Source organism: Lepisosteus oculatus, chromosome 2 (assembly GCF_040954835.1).
Source record: "Lepisosteus oculatus isolate fLepOcu1 chromosome 2, fLepOcu1.hap2, whole genome shotgun sequence".
Taxonomy (NCBI): domain Eukaryota; kingdom Metazoa; phylum Chordata; class Actinopteri; order Semionotiformes; family Lepisosteidae; genus Lepisosteus; species Lepisosteus oculatus.
This window is the reverse complement of record NC_090697.1, coordinates 70,417,919-70,440,613: the sequence shown is the minus strand read 5'-3', so window position 1 is coordinate 70,440,613 and position 22,695 is coordinate 70,417,919. Positions and strand designations below refer to the sequence as shown.

Here is a 22,695-nt window from a genome sequence, read left to right as displayed (position 1 = left end):
CTGTCGCAAACAGACCCAGAGGACATAATGACAGTACCAGTTCTGTAATCAAATATAAGAATTTATTGTTTGCAGTGTATTACTTTACATAGAATTGAATTCACTTAAAAGAATCACATCCAACCGATGTCTGCACACACATTTCCCTGATAAGATGCGGCTATGCACCAAGTGACTGCCTGAGTGACACACTCAAGAAAAATGTTCTGTCCTTTCTTCCCCAAGCAATGCAGTCTGGAACATTTCAAAACACATGACCAGGACCAATGCCATCGGTTAGCATGGACAGAACAAAATTGCAGTATTTCAACACGAGCAGCTAGTCACCTAGTCAAATCCTACTTTCAGATGACAGATCTCACAAATTGTTATATATAACATGTATAAAATAGATTTTGTAATTCAACAATCATCCAGGTGGGGGCTACACATTGGTGGTGGAGAAGAGTCCCTATTATCTCTAAAGCACTGTGAGTGGAGTGTCCAGAAAAGCACAGTTTAAGTGTGTATACTACAGTATAGTATAAGTGTAGGGAATTATTATTATTATTATTATTATTATTATTATTATTATTATTAATTCTTATAATCAAGAGAACATGGGATAAAATGTTTTCATTTTACAAACATAAGAAACAACACAAAATCAACCAGAACCTGTATCTATCAGCTTTTAGATTTGATTTAGTTAATACTAACAAAAAACTATTTTAGGGCTCTATTTGGCTAAACAATGCAGACTTTTTTTTGTTACTGTTTAATTTGGATGATCAGGCAATTTCATTCCTGGTGTAACACACAGATGTGTTTTCAGTTCTTGTGAAACAGATAAGATAGGTTTTTGAAGTGAACCAGAACTGGAAATTGAGATTTTAAAAAGAAATGGTGCAGTACAGAAGAATAGCAATTTAAAGCAAAGAAAGAAGCTCTATACTATATCATAAGTGTCTAGCTCAGCTTTACAGTCCCCTACACTGCACAGCCTTTAACAAACACTGCAGCAGCCACAAGTCTACTATAATATTTACAAGGATCTATTATTTTTACATGTACAAGGCACTACTTGTTTACAAATTATATGGAATTTGCCACAGATAATTTATCAGAGTTTATCCTGCAATAACCCATGAAGAGATTCGTTATATTTTCACTTTGGCATGTAAACAACACTGGGAAAACAGACAAAAACATAATCGTGGCTATTAAAAACAAAACAAAAACAAAAATGGCTATTATACCACTACAATAAATGAATTCAGCTTTTGTACAATCTGGATGCTGCCGGCAACTTTAACAGAGTGCACATCAGTGGTCTACAAGACGACTGACTGATCAATGACTTTAAAATAAATAAATAAAAAAAAATATTCCACTACTTCAGAAAACCAGGCTGGTTTTATTTTAGCCTGTGTTTTGATGAGCAAAGGCCTGCTTCTAATGGTGACACAGAGAGGTTATTGCAGGAATGACAAGAGAAGACTGCTCGTTAGTTTTTGGTATTTCATTTCTATGGCTTTTGCCAGACAAAGTATGTATGTTTTGTCTATACTTCATGATTCAGGCCATACCTTGCTTAAAGTTTGTCTTGAAGCAGGCAACAGCCGACTCTGATGTGTTAACTAGTGAAGTGTCTGGTCTGACTGCCTACCAAAGCTTTGGAAAAAGCTTTGGCCTAGAGCTACATTTGCATGTTTTTCATTGATAATAATCCCCTGTGCTGTCCTCAGTATGACCCAGGCGTCTCCTCCCCCAGACGAGTCATCCCTTCATGGCATTCTGGATGAGTGGTGCAGGAGGGGAATTATCCTGGCGGGAGACATCCCTTCTTGGCACAAGGAAGGTGATGGAGAAGTGGTCCAGTGCTTTATGGTCAAATGTTGCAGAGCAAGGTTTCCTCCTAGTGGCGGGAGGCTGCAGGACACCCTCATTGGCTCAGCATGCACGCCATCTTGCACGCCACGGCTGAAATTAGGGCCGCCCCCCTCCCGCTCCCTTCTTCGGATTGGATGAAGGTGATGTCGCAGCGAGGTGTCAATTCCCGCACCACTTTGTGGAATTTTTCTTGGAAACTGGCCAGCGAACAAAGGAAGACAATACAGACACCACTTATAGAAGGCAAAGATGTCAAATTGGAGATTCATTATTAAACCTGAACTTGTGCATGTACTAAACCTTTATTTTTATCATTCTATTTACAAGTGGAAAATGTAAGGTAAAAGCAGTGTAAGTTTGAAGACATTATTAACATACAGTATCTATAGTTCATAGGACTGTAATGCACTATGAGTTCAGCCTCCTTTGAATTACCTGCAACTGCAACATGTACAATAGGAAATAGAAAAAGGATTTGTCTCAAATTATCTTCCATCTAAGCAGTTAATTACATGCTTTGGAAATGTAGAATTTTAAACACGCCCTCCCAACTTCCTTCCAGTTCACCCTTCCCGCCACTCTGTCCTGTCCCTCTTACTCACCAGGGGTGCAGCTTGTAGACGGAGCCGTCCACCCCCACCGTGATCTTGAGCGTGTCCGCGCTGCGGCGCTCCCTCATGCGGTTGATGACCCCGGCCAGCCCCGCGCCACACATGTGGGCGGCCCGCGTGGACACGCCCTCGCAGGCCAGCCGCACGATGTCGCAGTCCAGCTCGGAGGGCAGCACGCCCAGGGTGGTCAGGATGTTGTAGATCTGCTTGCGGTCCCCAGTATCGCTGCAAGACAAGAGCCAGAGGTTGAGTAAAAAGGCCAAGGAAGGAACTCGGTGCTCCAAAGAAAGCCCCCATAACTTGTTCCACTTATCTTGCTTAGACCAAGATTTTTACCACAGTTTAATTTGTCACTCCATTGTCCATCCATCCATTTTCTAACCGCTTCTTTCAATTCAGGGTCACAGGGGAGTCCCAAGCAACGGGACATCCAGGACAGGACACCAGTCCATCACAGGACCACACGGACATAGATACTGACACACAAACACTCACAGAAGCCAGCTTTCCCCAAAGCCAATCACCCAACAAGTATGTCTTAGGACTGTGGGAGGAAACCAGAACCCTTTGTGGAAACACGGGGAGAACATACAAACTCATGCAGATAGCACCCCAGGTGCAGAAGTGAACCCAGGACCCTAGAACTGCAGAACTGCAATGCAAACCACTGTGCCACCATGCTGTTAATTGGACTCATTTTTTCACACTTTTACTCTCAGACCTTGATTCAGAGATCCCCTGAATCAGAGAGCCCTGAGGGACTTCAATCCTAGATAACAGGAATTATATTGCACACAAAGGGCATCAGACACAAAGTGAAACAGTTTCCATGCCCTTCTTTCCTCTGTGAACCCCAGCAGATGCCAGTTTGGTCTTGGACAGCGGCAGGTATCTATGATCGCTCGTACCTCTCAATCTGGGAGACGAAGCGAGTCTCGAAGCTCCCCCTAGTCTTCAGGATGTCAGAAGCTTCGCCGTTGAACAGCAGGTTCTCATTGACCAGCTTCAGCAGCACCAGCCTCACCAGCTCACCCATGTACTTCCCACTGATGATCTTCTCATAGCTGGTGTTGGGAAAAGAAGAGGACAATTGGTTTACATTAAACACTACTACTAAACACGTCCTACCTATTCCTGAACAAGCTCCATAACTGCTCCTACGTTTCCTGCTTCACAACTGCTCCTGCTTAATCCCTGGATTAAGAATACCGAGAATGAGCTGTTTCTAAATTTAAAAAGTTCAAATGAAGGGGTGGTAAATTAATTTTTTTTCCAATTAACCAGTTTGTTCCCCAATTTCCAGACCAATCCTGATCCATTCAACTGCTGTCATATCAGAGTGAGCTAAAGGTTTTTTTATAGTCAATCTGTGGCAACAAAAGAAGAGTCAAATCTTCAATAAAGCCGACCCACAGCATGTGTTTTTCCTATTTAATGTCTAAACTGAGAACCGACCAACGCTCATTGTCAGACGCGCGAGTCTGCCGCCTCAGCTGAGAGCAGTGTGGCCGCCATGAGGCGCTGAGAGTAAACAGCCATTAGCAGCGCAGGGCTAATGGAGGTCAGAGTGAGCCGGCGCCATTACATCGCATTAGCCTGTGTCCAGAGGCAAGATTGATGTGCGCTTGATGGGGCCAATTTCACTGTGCTCTGCACAAAAACAAGACATTGACAGGGAAACCACACAGAGAGGCAGGTGAGCAGCAGGTGAGTGAATGAGAGAGTAGCACACTTTCCACCTTCACATTTCAGTCACCTCGGGCACCTGACTGGATAACCTGGTTCTCCATCCTCTCTATAGTGTATCCTGAATGTACAGTACACACAACGCGTATCCAGCCACAGTTATCCTGTCTGGCTCGTTCCTGAGGTTTCCTCATTTTATTACTTTTAACTTTTTTATGGGAATGGAATTTTCAATCTCATGCATACACACATCAGGTGCAAATTAAGAAAAGCTTTTAAGAAAGAACTCTCTTTTGGTTGTATGTATTTCCAAAAACATGTGCCAGACATACAGTACTGTATGCGCCCAGCTCTCTGGATCATTGAAATCCTCTCCTATGTGTGACCTGGAGCTTGTTTTGGCGCAGAAGGACACGCCGCCCTTTATCAGGTCAGTCCTGGCACAAAGTCACGCTGTTCACTGCTTTTCTTTTTACTCAAGCATGTCCTTCATCACCTGGGGAGACTAATACTTCTCCCAGCCCCCCCTGCACATACGACTGCGCTGACCTCAGCGTGTCTCCCTGCCAAGTGCCCGGTGAGGAATCCGCAATTCGGAAGTACATTTCCTGCTGTACCCGTTCCCTAGTTGTAGAGGGATTGTGCAGCGGGAAAGGAGAGGTGTCACTCACAGCTGCTGTCCGGGGTTGAGAGAAGTCTCGTCCACCACGCGGTCGTACTCCAGCCGGAATTCCTCCAGCTCGCCTGTGTCCCCGAAGGCTCCCCATTCGGTGTTCACACACATCCGCCCCTCTTCCCCCTCCACCAGCTCCACCGTGCGCATCTCCTCCATGTAACAGGCATTGCAGCCTGTGCCTGCGAGAGGCACCCGGAGAGAGAAGAGAGTAAGAAAGGGAACATCGGTCTCCATAAACCCCTGAGATGTCTAAGCAGGAAACAATATGACATCATTAGTACCTGTCACTGTTTTTGCTTTATTAAATAAGACGTACTTAAGAGTTTTTCACACAACAACATCCAAAAATAAGTCTTGCCCTGCTGGTATCAAAACTAAGGATAACCTTAAAGCAAGCATTATGATCCTGTTAATACAGCCTCCTCAAAAGCAGGGAATAGGAGAGTAAACAATGAGCAGAGACAGCAGAGAATTGTGGGCAACAGGCCTTAACTTCAAAGAAAACCTACTGTATGAGAAGACTAAACATTTCAAAATGTTGAGTTACAGTAGCTATTGAGTCTTAGCACCATTGGTTCAGTTTGTAGTTACGAAGCAGCTCCAGTGAAAGTTTTGAAAAAGAACAAGGAGGCAAAATGAGAGAAATGTGTTCCAAACAGGGAAAAATGTTCCTATACTTTTGAGCTGGGGTCGAGAGTCACTCTTTGGTGATGTTTTTAATTACTGAATACTACTGTACAAACAAACATGGCACTTTCTAGAAACATTGCAAACATATCATAGAAGAAATTCGAACGGGACTCAGCAGGGGCCTTCCTCTTACCCACAATCATCCCCACTTCGCAGCTGCGGTCTTCGTAGTAGCACGAGATCATGGTGGCCACTGTGTCATTCACCATGGCAACCACATCCATTTCAAAGTCCTAAGGAACACAGCGTTACAACATCATGTTACGTTTTCTAGTTGCACTAGACGTGCGCTGTGCAATTAGTGCAAGCCATGCCAGAATGATCTGGAATAAAATACACTAAATAAACATAAAACTTTAATTGCTGAGAGTTATATAAATACTTCAAGTCAGTGCCATGAAGGTTTTAGAAGAGAGGAGACATCTCTGTGCTTGATTAAAATACAGTACATACACTGCCCAGCCAAAATAAACAGGCCTAAGCCTGACCTAGCTAGGTCTCCTTTATCTTTGATTTATAAGTGTAGGTGATTGTAGTTCCCCCAGGTTTAAACCTGATATGAAATGTGCTTGTAAGGCTTATTTCTCTTCACGTATATAGAGGGAAAACAAGAAAAAGGAACAAAGACAGATAGGAGTGAGACTCACCCCTCTCCTCTTAATGGCATCACGGAGCAGGCCCACCACATTGTTGCCTTCAGCCCCTGAGGCCTTGAAGCCCTTCGTCCAGTTCAGCAGGATGCCCTGCGTTGAGTGGAAGATGAGGTGGGAGGAAACAAGAATATATCAACGACCAGCTCTTGAAACACTAGGACTGTAAAGTAGACGAGCAACCAATTGAAATATCTATCTTAACCACCAAATGTTTTTTTGTTTCCCTATTTAAGAAGTACATACAGTACGGATCTGCAAAGAAAACCCTCAGAATAAGCCCACTACGATATTAGGAAAAAAGCAAAAAGCTTTTCTTTCTAACTTAACCAATATCTTCAAGAAAATGTGACCTCATTATTAATTGTTTTTAATTTGTTAGATATTATACATACTTCCTCATAAGGTTTGCTATTTTATCTGCGTCTGATGAAGCCCTGCTGTGTGGCAGTCAACATTAGTAGAAGGCATTCTAAATTTAATTGGGCATGAGATAGCAGCCTGCAGTGGCTTGTGGAGATAAGTGCAAGTACAGTATGCGCCAGTGGCTTCACGTGTGAGGTGACGGCCCGCAGCCTGGCCCGGGTCTGTCTCTCACCTTGTCAATGTCCTCATGTCGCACTGGGAAGGAGAAGGTGAAACCCAGAGGGAGCTTCTTGTGTTTCATGTTGTGCTTGTCCAGGAAGTCTGAGATGCACTCGGAAATGTAGTCAAAGAGCTGGAAGACACAGTGAGAGACAGAAAGAGAAAACTCAACCAAACTGATTTACAGACCAATATGTTAATGGTATATATTTTTTCACACAAATAGTTTTTTCTATCCATGGAGAACTTAACAGAAAACAATCCTCAGGTTGCTCTTTAGTGTATTAAGACTGATGTAATCTTAAATTCAAAGCCCATTCCTTTTAAAGCTGTCATCTTATGCCCACATTGGAGTCACTGTAGTCGCTTCAGCTCACAGAAGGATACAGAGCCGGCCTCCCTTACCATCTCGGCGGTGCCTGTCATGGCGTCCTCGGGGATAGAGTACATCTGGTACTTGGTCTCCACCTTCCAGCCTCGATCGTCATCCTCTCCCACCTTCACCAGCATCACCCGGAAGTTTGTTCCCCCCAGGTCCAGGGCCAAGAAGTCCCCCACCTCTGACAGAAGCAATGGAAAGAAGACTCAGCGGCTCAGTGCAAGCAGGGCTCAGTGTGTTGAGTGAGTCACCACTCCCTCTCTGAAATCTAGACAGTGTAAAACTCCACCATGTCAGAGGATTGATCCTGAGTTCATTGCTTTCTCAGGAGAGACGCTGTGCGTGCCTCAAATCGCAGCAGGGGCAGGGAGAGCTTCATCACAAATATACTTTTTAACTTAATGAAACAGCCATTAGACCTAACAGGCCCAGAAAAGTATCTCTCGGCATCAAGATAAATTATTGGCTGCACTGCTTGCTTTCAAGAGAGCATTTGGGACCAATTTTCACATGATAAAAAAGAAGACATTAGGAATTTTTGGAAACGTTCTGAAATTAAATTGCAGGTTTGTCTTGGAATTACAATTTATGACTAAAAATCAGATCACTTTTTTCCAATATCTTCTCGCTCATTTCTGCTTGTGAGTTTCTGTTTAGTTTGCTAAGGGTCAGAGCCTTGCGAAACACAGAGGTGATCAGCAAGGGGACCCCTTGGACCTGGCTGTCCGTACAGGAACACATCTATTCATCCATCCAAATTTCTAACCTCTTCATCCAATTGAGGGTACTGGAGGAACTGGAGCCTCTTCTGACAAGCAAAATTCACAAGGCAGGATCCACCCTGTACAGAATGCTAGTCCATTGTAGGGCGCAAGTACAGTATAAACTTTGTGAGGGAAAACTATTGTTAATATGATTGTCATTTTTTTATGGGGGGATGGTCTCTGAGTTTTGTAGATTTTGTGTGTAAAACATACTGAAATATCACGGCTCATGCACAAGATTAATACACATAATGTTTCAATGCAAATCCTTATCCACTAACAATCTCGGACACAGGCACTGTTCTCTCGCCCAGCAGGGATACCCTGGTCATTCTGCCGGTGTGTATGGCTGTGGGCGATCAACTTACCAGAGCCCTCTGGGGTGGAGCGCACGTAGGTGGGTAGCATCTTGACGCTGGCCTCGTCGTGCGTTTCCAGGTGCAGCCCCCGATCCATTTCACGCTGCATCCTCCTCATGATCTCCTTCAGCTCCTCTTTTTTCAGACGGAACTCTGAAAGGATCTGATCCACCTGAGAAGAAGTTGCAGGGGTGGGGGGACGACACAATGAAAAGTCAATATATCGATACCTTCTCTCTCCAGATCTGGTGGGGTTTCCATCAGGTTCCTAGCGCAGCATTAACAAAGCCCTGGGCGAAGGACAATCTTTAACAACGAGCATAACTCAAGTGCTTATTACTCAAGCCATGGGATTGACTTTTGCAGAAGACATTTTCCCTGTTTCCCTGTATTGGGTTTTTATTTTATTTTCTTGTGGTTGTATCTTGATCCGCAACAATAAGGGTTATCGGTGTATTCACAGCCGATCTCCAAAAAAAAGGACTAATAGTTTAATTTAATAATCATCCAGTAAGGAGAGCTATAACAATCTGAAGAAAAGCATCCTTACCCTAAGGATTTTCTCAAAAATAGAGCTGCGCCTCCGGAATTGCCTCATCTTCTCTGTCTGTCTAGAACGCATGTTCTGGTGATTTCTGGAAGACTGTCTGCAAGAGTGTGTGTGCGCGCTTGTTCAGCACGATCTGAAGAGCACTGTCTGTTTGGAAGCAGAACTGCTTTTATACCGGAGTGAGGCGGGCTGGATAGTCTGTCAGACTCAAGACCCCACATACAGTACACACATCGATCCAAGGCCTGTAAGTCAGGGACAGTTCCTCTCTTATCTCTGAACTGTTACTAAACTTGATTGCACCCGACATGGCTGCAGGTGAAGGCCATATGTCCATAGCTGATAATTTTAGAAATTCTTTGTTATTGCCTTTTTTTGGAAACTAAATATTTGTTTTATTAATGACAGAGCCATTGACCCAAATCACTGCAAACAGAGTGGCTTAGAATCTTTGCTGTGAGAAGATAGTCTATTGAAAACAATGTGTTCAGCAATGCAGGCTTTTTCACTTTGTTTTTATTTTATACCAATGATAGCACCTTAGACAATTTTCAAACCTTAATATAGAACTAATTTTCCTGGATTAAAAAATGAGACTCTTGAAAATAAAATGCTCCCATTTTGTACTGATTCATACAATTGCCTGCCTATATTCCTTTACTAATAGTCAGAATTGTTGAAAAGCACTCACTCCACAAACACATACTGTTTACATATTAATAAATGCTGTAGAACTTCAAGCTTTTAGTAAATCAAAATTGCCTTTCTTAACCTTCTTTGGTCAACAACTTGTGCCTACAAAGAGGTCTTCAAATGTGTCTAAATGCAAAAGCAAATACAAACTTCTGTTTCACATTTTATGTACAAATGCCACAAAAACTTCACGAAGTGCATCCGATACCAACACATTCAGACATAAACACATAGGATGCAGTACATAAATTAGAGATGATTTGTTGGTCTAGAATTATAATGAGAAAGCATCTTGTGGATTCACATTCCATACAGAGCACTGCTATTGTACCCTTGAAGAATATAATATATACATTTTGCTTCAGTAATGTTCTCAACTGTATAAATGGGTACAGATTTAATCACTTTGGAACAGTGTTAGTATAATAAATTATCTTCTGATTTTCATTCTCGTATGCTTCTCATTGATGTGTTTTCTGTTACCTATCTGAATAACTCAGTGGTTTCATTATACATGCTCTTCCTAGTGTACTTGTTAGACCACTCAAATGCATTTGAAATTGATCGGCTTCATCTACTCAAAACCAAATAATTTACAATGCAAATACAGCTTTGAGCATAGTGCGTGGTTCTTTCTCAAATGTATTTACATTCAAAAGCACTTGCATCTGAACTCCACTTTATATCATGTCAGTCAACAAAACGTGTTAGATTTTGGGTACAATAAATAAGATGTATATTTAGTTCAGGTGGGTGGCTGTCAGCGTGCGTAGGCTGCAAAGGCACAAGTTATAGGTTTATTCCATGGTGAAAAGAGAAGAAAGAAAACACAATGGAGCTCACACCCGAAGAAGGTTCAACATCCGAAACGTTGTGTTTTCTTTCTTCTCTCTTCAGCATGGAATAAAGATGTATATTTGTCTAACAGAATTGAATTCTGAAAATATACAGTTGCCACGATTAACAGCATTGTTTTTGTTACTGGCATTTTGCACGAAGTTAAATGACAATGTAAAGTCTGTAAATAAATCAACAATAAAAAAGGTTATGAATTATGAAGCTTCTTTATATAATGCAACACCACTTAATCATTAAGCAGTCAGGAAAATGTGTATCTTACTGTCATTTCAAAGTACAGTATGTGCAATAACAGTGGATGATAAAGTACAGTATTCACTGGTGTGATATGGCACAGATTAGGGTAGTCATACAATTAAAAGACACTGGGTAAAGAACTATCACACTAGAATTTTTACTGCTCAGGCTGCTATTATAGTAATATAAAATATAAAATGCAGCATCTAAACAGCCATCTACAATATGCAGCCATTGTTAACAATATATCATCTGTTCAATGCTGTTTCTTAAAATCTATGATGCTTCAGTAGATAGCTTACTTGTATTTGAAGAAACATTTATGACTGAAAGGGACACTAAGCCAGGCACTATAAAACTTCGTTAAAAAAGTATAATCCATTACACTATAATATATATATATATTTATTTATTTATTTCACCTTTCCAGTAAATTGATTCAGTCAATTTTTAAGAATATCTGTCAATTTAAAAATCCCAACCTAAAATATGCATTTCACAATGAAACAAAAGTGTTAAACTTTAAACAAATAGTTCTGATAAAGAACTTGCTTGCACCAATGCAATGGCCAGTTCCAATGACGGCAAAGGCTATTTGATTATTTGATTTATTTTCATGTGCAGAAAACTATTTTTCTCACGTGAAGCACTTTCAGCTGATTTCAGCTTTTCTGCATCTTATTGGTTTAAGGAGAACATATTTAAGAGTAAAATACAAAACAAGAAAAGTGCTTCATGTGTTTTTTTATTTTCTAATTAATCTAATCAATACGAAAAGCCAATGAGCCAAGATGATGACCTTAGCAGAGGTTGGTGTTTACATCCTTTTCGGAGCCTGACTTTGGTGTAAAACAACAGGGGTTAACGTGTTAAGATGGGGGTCTTTCAGAGAGTAATACAGTAATACAGCAACACCATCTGCCACCCCACCACGCACCTGTTCTCAAACTGCCACATCAAATCCCTTGATTCCATGTGATGCAGTCAGTTTGCGCACAAACATACATGAAAACACTTCTCACCTCACTGCATGATGTGACAACGATAAGAGAAAACCTTGTTTACACTCACTGTCAGGAGAACTAGTGTGTTTACAGCCAGCCAACATATCCCCCTGCATCTCACAACTCATACCCCAAGCTCAGCTCAGCAGGTGTGAACCTTGTCAGTATCTAGATGGGAGACCTCCTGGGAAAGCTGACGTTGCTGCTAGAAGAGGTGTTAGTGGGACCAGTAGGGGGTGCTCACCCTGCGGTCTGTGTGGATCCTAATGCCTCAGTATAGTGACGGGGACTCTATACTGTAAAAAAGGTGCCATCCTTCAGATGAGGTCCTGACTCTTTGTGGTCATTAAAAATCCCAGGGCATCTCTCAAAAAAAGAAGGGGTGTTGCCCTGGTGTCCTGGCCAAATTTCCCCCTGGTCTTTATTAATCATAGCCTAATAATAATCCCCATCTATGAACTGGCTTCATCACTCTGGTCTCCTCCCCATGGATAGCCGATTTGTGGAAAAGTACTGGCGCACTTTGACTGCCATTGCTTCATCCAAGTGGGAGCTACACATTGCTGGTGGTGGAGGGGAGTCCCCATTACCTGTTAAAATGCTATTTAAGCATAAGGAACTGTTAAAGTTAAAGAACTATTATTATTATTATTGCAATGAAAATTCTACCTTTCACAACCACTTGAAAGGTTGTCACAGATGCAAATGATTTACTGGCAAGTTGGGTCATCCAGCAATCCATTCATCTTGCCTTAATATTTAACTTCAGTGATTGATTAACAGGCATCTTAGCTTTTTATGTATCACTAGTCTGATGTCTATTGCATAGCACATTAATGTGTGTGTGTGCTATACATTTTTGATCCATGAAAAAACACTTCAAATTTTCAAATATTTTGATAACCAAAAATGGAAATGTTTCATTGCTCTCTGCTATTACATGCAGTAATTATACTCTAACCTGAACATAAGATGAAATACTAGACTCTAAAATAAAGATTTAAAATATTACGCTGTATTGCAAATTGATCTCAATGAGCTGCAAGACATCCTTGCTTTAAAGAACAGAAAAAGATAACAAGAAACCCAAGAAAAATAACAATAACAATCTCTGAAGATGTAGGGATATATTGTGTTGTTCATACAGTATGTCTTTGCACCTTTTTAGGGCAAAGAATGAAAATGAAGCTAACATTAGCTAACCATTAGTGATAATAATATCTTAGCTATCTAAGTCTAACAATGTCTAATAATGAGCCAGTCTGGCTGGTTAATTTGGAGGAATAGTGGTTTTAATTGTCATTACATTGTGAAAAAAGGATCTATTTAATATGCAGAGTACAAAAGGCACATCTGCAATGTTGACCACAAACTCTACAATATTAAAAAAGGATACTTTACCCTACCAGCAATGTTTGAATAGTCTACCAAAATACATAATACCCTAAAAATATGGAGTTTTCAGTTTTCCAGCTTCCAAATGAAAATCCTTTTTCAATATATCAGTATTAGTATTAGCAAAGAAGAGAAACAACTCAGCCAAATATTTCAAAAGAACAGAGAAAGTGAAAAAATCACATTTGATAGTTTTCCACTTCTTTTGTAATATTAAGGATTCATTTTAGTCACAAAGCCTACCCTTGACCTCTAATCTGTAGCTATAAACAGACCAATGTGTATGCAAGGATAAGCCATTGCCCTTCAGAAAACAGATCATCATAGGATGGTAAGAGATGAGCTGTGTCTTGCAAGCATGGTCACTGTGTTTGTTGATCTTGGCTGGGGATACATGAGCTTGGGTTTTTGCAATGTAAGGACACATTAGCACTTACTGTGCCTTTCATGTCACAATTCTGTAGCTTTAAAGTTCTGGGGAGAAAGAAACAGCAAGGCAAACAAACCTTTTCTTTAATTCACTGAGACAGTCAGATTGTAAATAATAGTTTGATCTAATCTATCTCATACATATCTATAATCATATATATAATTTCATACATACATTATCCAGTGATAGTGATACACAGTGACTTATATTTAAAAAAAATAAGAGAAACAAGTTTTTACCTGACTCATTCACTACACTCACTAGAAAAGGGTTTCTGAAACTCACTTTTACAGATTCTGCAAAAAGGTTTTATTCAGACCAGGCTGAGATTTTCTGAGCTGAGCTCCATCCTCCTCAGTTCACATGTCTGGCTACAACCACGTGCAGATCACCAGAATGATTAGATGGTTCTCTCAAGATACGGCTGTCAGTACTTACTGGTTACCACAGGGTTGCATTTTTTGGTGATGCGGAGACTGAAGTACTTACAGAAGATTCTTGCATCTCCGTAGAGGGATAAAAAGTTAAGAAGGGGAGCCATATTAGACCAGGAAACCCACTAAGCTGTAGTCAAACTCTTTGAGATTTCATAGAGGGTCAATGAAATTAAATTTGATTTCTTGCTATTTGAAAGAATATAATTAATTATTCCAAACCAGAGAGAGAAGTTAAGATAAAAAATGTCACATGTCTAGTATTAATAGTATTAGGACAACTAATATTAATGCACATAGAAATACAATAATAAAATTATCCTGTACTTCAGTCAACCCCTCATTAAGGCGGACTAGAGGTGTGATGCGCACACTGGAGTGAGCTTTACTGGAGTAACTCCCCTGGCAGAGGAGACCTACAGCCTGCCTGCGAGGAAGGGGCTGTCAGAACCCCCCTTTCATGCAGAACGAGCCAGGGAGCTGGAGCAAGAGTGAAGTTGGGGCGGAAGGAGGGAGGTGAAAACAACAAGAGCAAGTAAACAAGAAGTGCGATGTTTAGAAGTGGGTGGGCAGAAGTGTACAAGATAATCCCTCCCAGACATCTGTTTAAGACTCCATTGATCATCAACATCTAAATTTTAATCGTAAACAATAATGTTATTCATCTGCTGTACATATTTTCCTTCTAATCTGGAATCACACGCTGTCAACCTTTGTATCTGAGAGCAAATATGAGGACAATAGAAGCTTTGTCCTCCATTTGGTGGATAATTGTGTCAAAAGGAAGCTTGATGCCACTCTCAGTGAAATGCTGCAAGATCACAGATGCCTACAACACCTGTGAGGTCTTTGGTATACAGCAAGTGGAGGATGCCCTTTCTCACTTTAACCCATTTAAATCGGTTGGTTGATTGTTCTATTTTCCAAGCAATGAATCAGCCATGTCTTCAACACAGAGTCGTGTGTATTTAGCTGTGTAGAAATGAAGCAATGAAGAACATAACCTTTACTGAAAAACGTGGCTATTACATTTTTCATCTACTTCCTTCACACCACATCTATATCCTATCAGTTTAAATGTAGCTATAACTTATCCTATCTATTTCCTTCATGCCCCATCTATATCCTATCAGTATTCCCAACAGCATCCCCTAGTTGTTATTCTAAAGCAAATCAAATACAAAGTGAACACAACATAGGGCTTAATCTGAGGTTCTCTCTAGCCCTGTACTGGCTGAGACATTTGGCAGGCCACTCCATCTTCACTGTTCTTAAATGTTTTATAGGTTGTAAAGCAATTATTTCATACGGCAGTTTACGAACACAAAGCATGTGACATAGTGTACTGGTTAGGAACGTGGTTGCAAAGGTACATCAGCTATTCTACATCAGTTCTGGACACCCTAGACTCTGAATATCACATCCAAACCGTGGAATGAGCTGAGGTGAACAGGGTTGTAGGCTGAGACCCCTGAATCACTGTTTGTGGCTCTATGCCAAAGGTTACTGTGTGAAACTATTCCAGCTCATCAATACAAACACAAGTTTATATTTAGAACTGACCCTCTCTTTCAAGGGTAGTCTTTCTGGGTCAATAGCTCCACAGTAGCTGTGTTGAAATATTGTCATTTCAAACCAGAAAAAAAAACCCAACATTGCAGGTATTGCAGCGCAGCCAGTAAGTTAAACACGTGCAACCCAAAGAACCATTATTTTCTGGAAGAATCTTGTTGTACAGGATTCCTCTCACTAACCTTAGCTCTTCTTCTTCACAGGCCAGAACAGAGAGAGCTGGCCATATGTGATATTAATGCAGAAAATGCAGTACTGAGAAGCGTTCCCTGTTGAAGATCATCAAGGTGGTTTGGAATGGCTCTGAGAGGATGAATAGGAACATGAGGGTAAGGTATCCACTACTCAGATACTCCTGAAACTCTGACTGTGGACAATGTGAGCTACAGTAGGTTAAATACTCCAAGGATACCATCTTCCATCATGAGGATGGGCTGCAGTGTGATGGACCACGACGTTGATCCCATCCATGTTATGCAGAAATGAGGGTGACTTCACAAAATATGATCCCACATTGATATTGGGTCATTGCTACTGTATGAATAGCAGGGATAACAATAGCCCTTTATGGACAACACAGGAATGTTAATTGCTTATCTTTGTTTGAGTTCTGCAAGTCACAGCAATAATTACTTAACACTTAAAATTTATTTGCATAACTTTAAGAGCCTCATTCTTGCTTAGGACAACAGCTTTGTCAAAATTTACAAAGTACCAATGTATATTTGATCAGCACGTATGAATGATCAGAATGGCATCCTGCATCTCTCTGTTCTTGTTTGTGTGTGCAGGAGAAAGAAAAGAAACAAGGCAGAGAAGGAACACTATGCTGATGACTATTTTGTTGGTTTATGAAACTGAGTGAAACACAGTAAATACTTGTACATTCGACTTTGGTGCTGGCATGACACTTTCGGAGCCTGCAAGGATTTGAAGTCATAAGCACATAAAACACAGAGTGAAGATGTGGATCTGAATTATTGTCCAGCCACCTCTTCAAAGTTCCCAGGTTTTGGGTCTCAGCTATCTGGGTGTTCTAGTTAATCACAACTCTGTGTAAAAAAGTGTTTCTCTGTCTCTGTCCTAAATGAATTGCCTTTCAGTTTCCAGTTATAAGCCTTTGTGTTGTCACTGTCTTAAAAGGTCCTCTGGGTTGATTAGGCCATTTAATATATACTTAACCATAAAGTTTAACAACAATGATTTGTACTCTGCAGGAAAGGGGGCTTTTGATATCTAATGCAATTAAACCTTGACGATGGAATAATACTGAAAATGAACTGCAATAATAAAAAACATATTTTTTCATGAATGGTTTAGTTCTCTTCCCAGAGTGATCTGCTCTCAAGGAAGAAGAAGCTGTTAGTATGCACATGTAAATTTTATTTAATGCATAATACTATTTAATTGGTGCACAGTCGCTCCATAAATATATGTATGATATTTTTTGGACAGCCCTGATTGCTCCAAACCTTAAGTAAATTCAGTCCAGACTAGGCCATCTAGTTTATCTGTGTGTCACCTCAGTGTGGTTATTCCTGACTGCTCTCAGTGCCCTTTGACCGAAGTGGGAAATGAAGGATGAAATTAGCACAAGCAAAAAAAAAAGGCTAAAAAGAAGAAAAGCAAAAAAATATGGTTGAGCCATTCTTGCTCGACCACGCCATTAGCTGCATAAACCTTTCTTAGTATTTGATTAGTGACACACACCAAATAAGGATCTCAGTTGAGTTTGTGCCAAGTGCATCGACAGAGGTGATTTGCACGAGTTATTAAACACAATTAGACTGCTCTTACTGTACTGTTTACGTAGACTGTCTATTGAGTTACCTCATGAGCATATACTGCAGCATTCAAGGAGGAGACTGGGAAACCTGTACAGTATACAGGCAGACTTTACACCTTTGCAGCCATCTAGTCCACATTCAAACATTGTTGCTTGCACATACACATGTACAGATATATATATACAGTGCCTTGCAAAAGCATTCAGACCCTTTGGCTGGTGTATGGTGTGATGTGTTTTCTAAAACTTAATGTTCTATTCAACACAAATGCTCATACTGAAAGACTTGTAAGGGTAAGATAAGTTAAATAAATTGTCAACAAACACAAAAAAGGACATGAATAATGTAAGTAAAGTATGGAGTATAGTACAGTATAAAAAGACCTATGAACTCAATAGTTGGTGAAAGTAACTTCAGTATCACTTAGGTGCTTTGTTGCAATCCCCTTGAGGGACTTGAGATGTACTGTATTTTTTCCCAGTTCCATACAAGCCCCCTCTGTTGACCCATGGGCATTTTCTCCCATCTCAACCACTTAAGTCTGTTAGTCTTTCAAAATCACAGCTTGCCTCACGGTGGCCTCCCTCACCTGTTTCCTCCTTGCCTGGCTGCTGAGTTTGGAGGGACCTGTTCAAGGCAGTGTCTGGGTGCCTTCCATTGCTTAATGATTGCCTTCTCTATACTCAAAGAAATATTTAAGGATTTCAAAATGTTTTTGCATGCTATATATAGCCTGATCTTTATACTTTATACACCCTTTTCTCTCAGATATTTTGAAAGCTCATTGGTCTTTGAAATGTGAAATTAACTACCTGACTAAGGGACCTTACAGCAATAAGTATATTTATTCTGAACTCATGTGAACCACTAACATCGTACACACAGACGGAGGCCACCCAACTAATTGTGTGGCACATTAAGGTAATTTTATACAATTAAATTAATTTCGGCTTGTCACAAAAAAGGGCTTGATTACTCATGCAATTATGACAAAATCATTGCACTTCTGCGTCACGCTGAGCACATACTGTGGCAAAAGAAGTAATAGCCTTTCAAGGCTAGGGTACCACACCATGTGGTGCTTGCAAAGAATTGTGGGAATAAATATTAACTAGCTCTTCATCCAATCACTGCGTCACAGAAGACAGTCTTATTGTCTTATCATTCTAATCAAAGATATTATTCTACCTTTTCACACTTACTATATAAAATTAAAAGTGGCAGCTCTTTGACTTAACAGTATATGCACAAGCATTATTACATATACAGAAATGTACATAAAAATTTAAAAACAAGGAAATAAGCAAAATCAGCAAATGAGACCAAAGCTCACTGTCCTGGAATAAGACATTCTTTGGTAATTCAATTGTAATACATTCTTCTTGACAAATAAGACTTATGTTGTTCATATAACCTCTAAAATGATAGACATTTGTAGTGCCTCTAATAGCCCAAAAGATTTCTAAATCTTTTTAGAAAGTTACAAAATGAAAGGAAAATCAAGAAATATGTCAGAAAGTTAAGTTTCCTTTTCTCGTTGCCTTCTTTGTGAGTCACCTGTGTAGCCAAATCTACTGTACTTTCTAGGAATCCTTGAAAGACAAAAAATTGTCTACAAAAGCAGTTTGCAAAACAATTCAAAACTAAAAACGACAAAGTAAACTCAAGAACACTGTTATTTATGTATTGTCCTGCAAAATATAAATGACAAGCCAAATGTATTTCATTGAACAAAACACCACAGACTTAAGTATACAATTTATCAAACGAATTATGCAACTAAAAAAATAGATGTACAATATAGCAAACTGTCATATATCACACTAATATAATTTAGTAAATGTCATAAACAGTACCTATTTCAAATAATTTCAGTGTAGCAAGGTAGATACTAAATACAGCAAGCTAAATATTAAGCTCATAATACATAATATACATATATAGGTACTGTACATATATGGTTTGTTGCTGCAGTTGTATAATATAGAGATCTAATTTTGATTTGAATGGGCATTCGCGTGTATCATCTTATATATTATCCACAAGTGTTTTTTACAGTGTCTTTTTTATTTAGTCGGCAACGTTAAATTGGTTATTATTCACAAATAACTACAGCAATAAAATTTGCTGATGACATGATCATAATCTGATAACCTGTTCTCACCCAGCAAAGGTACAATGCTGCTGAACAACCCAAGAAGTTGGTTTATGATTAAAATCACATTTTGAGGATCAACAAAGTTTAAAGCGGGAAACAAACATATATAAATGTACTCTTAAGCAGTTATGAGGAAACACTCTAAGTGAAGGTAATTGAAGTTAATTAAGAAATATACTAAGTGAAGGTAATTACGTTTTGGGCTGTTTTACAAAATAGGAACTTCGGAAGGTGACGTCAGGGATTTATATACCCTCTCATTGGGCGTATCAGTTAATCGCCGTTATCAGGCTAAATATTTTGAAATAACAAGCAATTCAAGGGGAAGACTGATTTAATCTTACCTTCTCCATAATATGAGGATCCATCGTACTTCCCCCACCGGTCATGAGTGCTACTGTCCAGGGGCTCGCTTGCGTCTAGTCGGGCGACCACTCCGGGTGAACAATGAGGCTGGGTGCCGTTGACAGATGGATACCTTCCCCGAAAATAACTACACCAAAAGGCTCATAATTAAAGCTGTTTTTGTAAGGAGGGATATGGACATGGAGTTTAATCAGAGCTCCAATTTCCGTTTGTCACGATAGTCTATTATTACATTTCCCCCAGTTTTTTTTAGAAAATGTTGATTACCTGTTTATCCCTGCTTCCGAAAACTACCCTTCCTCCTTAGTCTATCTGCCAAGATGGGCAAATTCACCTTGCATTTTGTATAAGGCTTCGCTGAGTTGGAAGTGATACAGTACAACAGCGGGAATATCCATGTGTTTATTCATGTTCACCAACCCTAAGTACTTTCACCAATTTGTACCCTTCCAAGCTTCTCAGAAAAGTGAGCCTTTCTTTAAGGATTAGTTTTAGTGTCCATGTTCAAAGCACTTCTGTTCTTTTATACTGTATGTGGTGCGTAAGCATCTTAGTGTTTTGTAAAGCAAAAAGTTTCCTACAGTATTAGAACTGCGCTCTACAACACCTTGAAAGCGCAAGTTTAAATTCAAGACCCCAGTGTCTTAAATACGGGACGGGAAGTTGTCGTCTGAGTAAAAGTCATCCTTTCCGTTGCCTCTCAAAGATCATTTTAATCGCATTCCATACTCGTGCCAGTCGAGACATTGGGCTTCATCGTGGTAGCAGAATATTTCAAAAAGTTTTTTTAAAAAATTTTAATTTAACCAAGACAACTTGGCATCTCTCTCCAGAGTGCAAAAACACCAACAATTCAACTCCAACTCGACATCGTTTATTTTCACCCTAAGATTTTCAAGGAAATATTAAAAAAAATCAAATTGAACTAAGATGTATTATTAAAAATCTAAACGAAAAGAAAGCGAGCATTGATCATTTTAGTCCCGTGATAGTTGCGCGCTTTAAACACGGGTGATCAATTTAACAATTCTTAGAATCCTTTCACGTGGCATATTACTCTATCTTTAAGTTCTTCTTGTTTAAATTAGCAATATATTTCCACCCTAATTTTATAAGTCCCAAGAGGGACGTACTTGCATTGATTTGATTTTAATTGGTCAGAAAGCGCGCAGACAGGACACGGTTATCCATCATCCCTCCCGTTTCCCCGGTTCTTCATTCTGTTTCCCTGGCAATCGAGAAATAAAAAACGACCCTATTGGTCTCTACTAAAAGCACTCGCACTGCCATTGCTGCCACAACCACCAGGTGCTTTACAGAGCAGTCATCCTTCCCGTTGCCTTGGCGACAACATTCTGAATCCGTTGCCCTGGAAATCTCTCCATATATGCTCACCTCTGGTATGGAAAACACTTATCAATGAAGCGAGTGGACAGTAGGAAATTGTTAAATGGGGCAAAATTACTTAGGAAAACATTGGCTTAGCTGCAAAGTCCTCAATTGCGTGGCTCCCACTCAAGCTTGACTGTTCATCAGTAAAGGACACGGAGCGATCAATACAGCGAAAGGCTGAGATCATTTCGCTCCGGCAATTTTGGGCATCGCAAAAGCTGGCAGAGGTATTAGGCTCTGGGATTGGGTGGGAGAAGTGAGAGGAGGAACTGCAGCTTTGTCAAAAAGTTGATTTCTACACGGCCAGACCCTGAATACTCGTCATCAGCGGAGCAATTCGGAGATAAGATCAAAAATCCAGCAGCCATATCACCCTGCAACTCACAACTGGCAACCCACTGAAGCTAAGCAGGTGTGAGCCTGGTCAGTACCTGGATGGGAGACCTCCTGGGAAAAACTAAGGTTTCTGCTGGAAGAGGTGTTAGTGGGGCCAGCAGGGGGCACTCACCCTGCGGTCCATGTGGGTGCTAATGCCCCGGTATAGTGACGGGGACACTATACTGTAAACAGGCGCCGTCCTTCGGATGAGACGTAAAACCGAGGTCCTGACTCTCTGTGGTCATTAAAAATCCCAGGGCGCTTTTCGAAAAGAGTAGGGGTGTAACCCCGGTGTCCTGGCCAAATTTCCCCCCTGGCCTTTACCCCATCATGGCCTCCTAATAATCCCCCTCTATGAATTGGCTACATTACTCTGCTCTCCTCCCCACTGATAGCTGATGTGTGGTGAGCGTTCTGGCGCACTATGGCTGCCGTCGCATCATCCAGGTGGATGCTGCACATTGGTGGTGGTGGAGGGGAGACCCCATTACCTGTAAAGCGCTTTGAGTGGAGTGTCCAGAAAAGCGCTATATAAGTGTAAGCAATTATTATTATTATTATTATTATTAAAAACAACTCTAAGATCCTCCCGCTTCTACATAAAAACCCTGCTGCTTATATCACGTGTTTTCCCCATATTCTACAGAGGATGAACAAGGAAACCTAATTTAGGATAATACATAACATAAGCCTATTAAAATTCACTAAACACATTCTCAATTCTAAAAGTCACAAGCAGATTTTCTGACATATTAATCTATTGACTAAAAATGAATCGGAACGTGTATGAACGAACCTATTGATAAACAACAACCTTTGGTCACACTAGGACACCGACATTATGGTAAAATCTGCTAAAGCTGTTGACATCAAACTATGATCAGAAAACGTGATTGAGTTATTAACGTACTGCAGTCTTTCGAGTTTGATCAAATCAAACAAGTACATTTTCAGATAGACTTAGTAAATAAAAAAATATTCTGCAAATCTTTAAAAACGTTGTGCATGTTTGAACTATCTGGGAAATATTCTCGATTTTCACAAATGTTGCAATGTTTCCTGTTATCCCTGGTGAGCCGAATTAAGAAGTGTCACAAATCTTTACGATTCTTTACGATACAGCGCCATCTAGTGACATAGCACTCGGTATTTGCTTGCACTGGAAAAAT

The 22,695-nt window shown here is 40.3% G+C and overlaps 1 protein-coding gene across 2 annotated transcripts; it reads right to left on the bottom strand.

The window, feature by feature from the left end:
- Nucleotides 1-40: 40 nt before the first annotated feature.
- gck (glucokinase (hexokinase 4)) lies at nucleotides 41-21,059 on the bottom strand. Of its 2 annotated transcripts, none has more exons than XM_006625325.3 (10): nucleotides 19,735-21,059; nucleotides 8,282-8,444; nucleotides 7,176-7,330; nucleotides 6,784-6,903; nucleotides 6,183-6,278; nucleotides 5,669-5,768; nucleotides 4,841-5,024; nucleotides 3,392-3,547; nucleotides 2,475-2,708; nucleotides 41-2,069 (listed from the first exon to the last, which is right to left on the bottom strand). In XM_006625325.3, exons 1-10 carry the CDS (start codon nucleotides 19,777-19,779, stop codon nucleotides 1,925-1,927), a joined length of 1,398 nt encoding a protein of 465 aa, XP_006625388.3. In that variant the 5' UTR covers nucleotides 19,780-21,059; the 3' UTR covers nucleotides 41-1,924. The 2 variants fall into 2 exon arrangements, with proteins under 2 accessions (XP_006625388.3, XP_015200788.1); XM_015345302.2 differs by lacking the exon at nucleotides 19,735-21,059 and adding an exon at nucleotides 8,823-9,043.
- Between the last annotated feature and the right edge of the window lie 1,636 nt (nucleotides 21,060-22,695).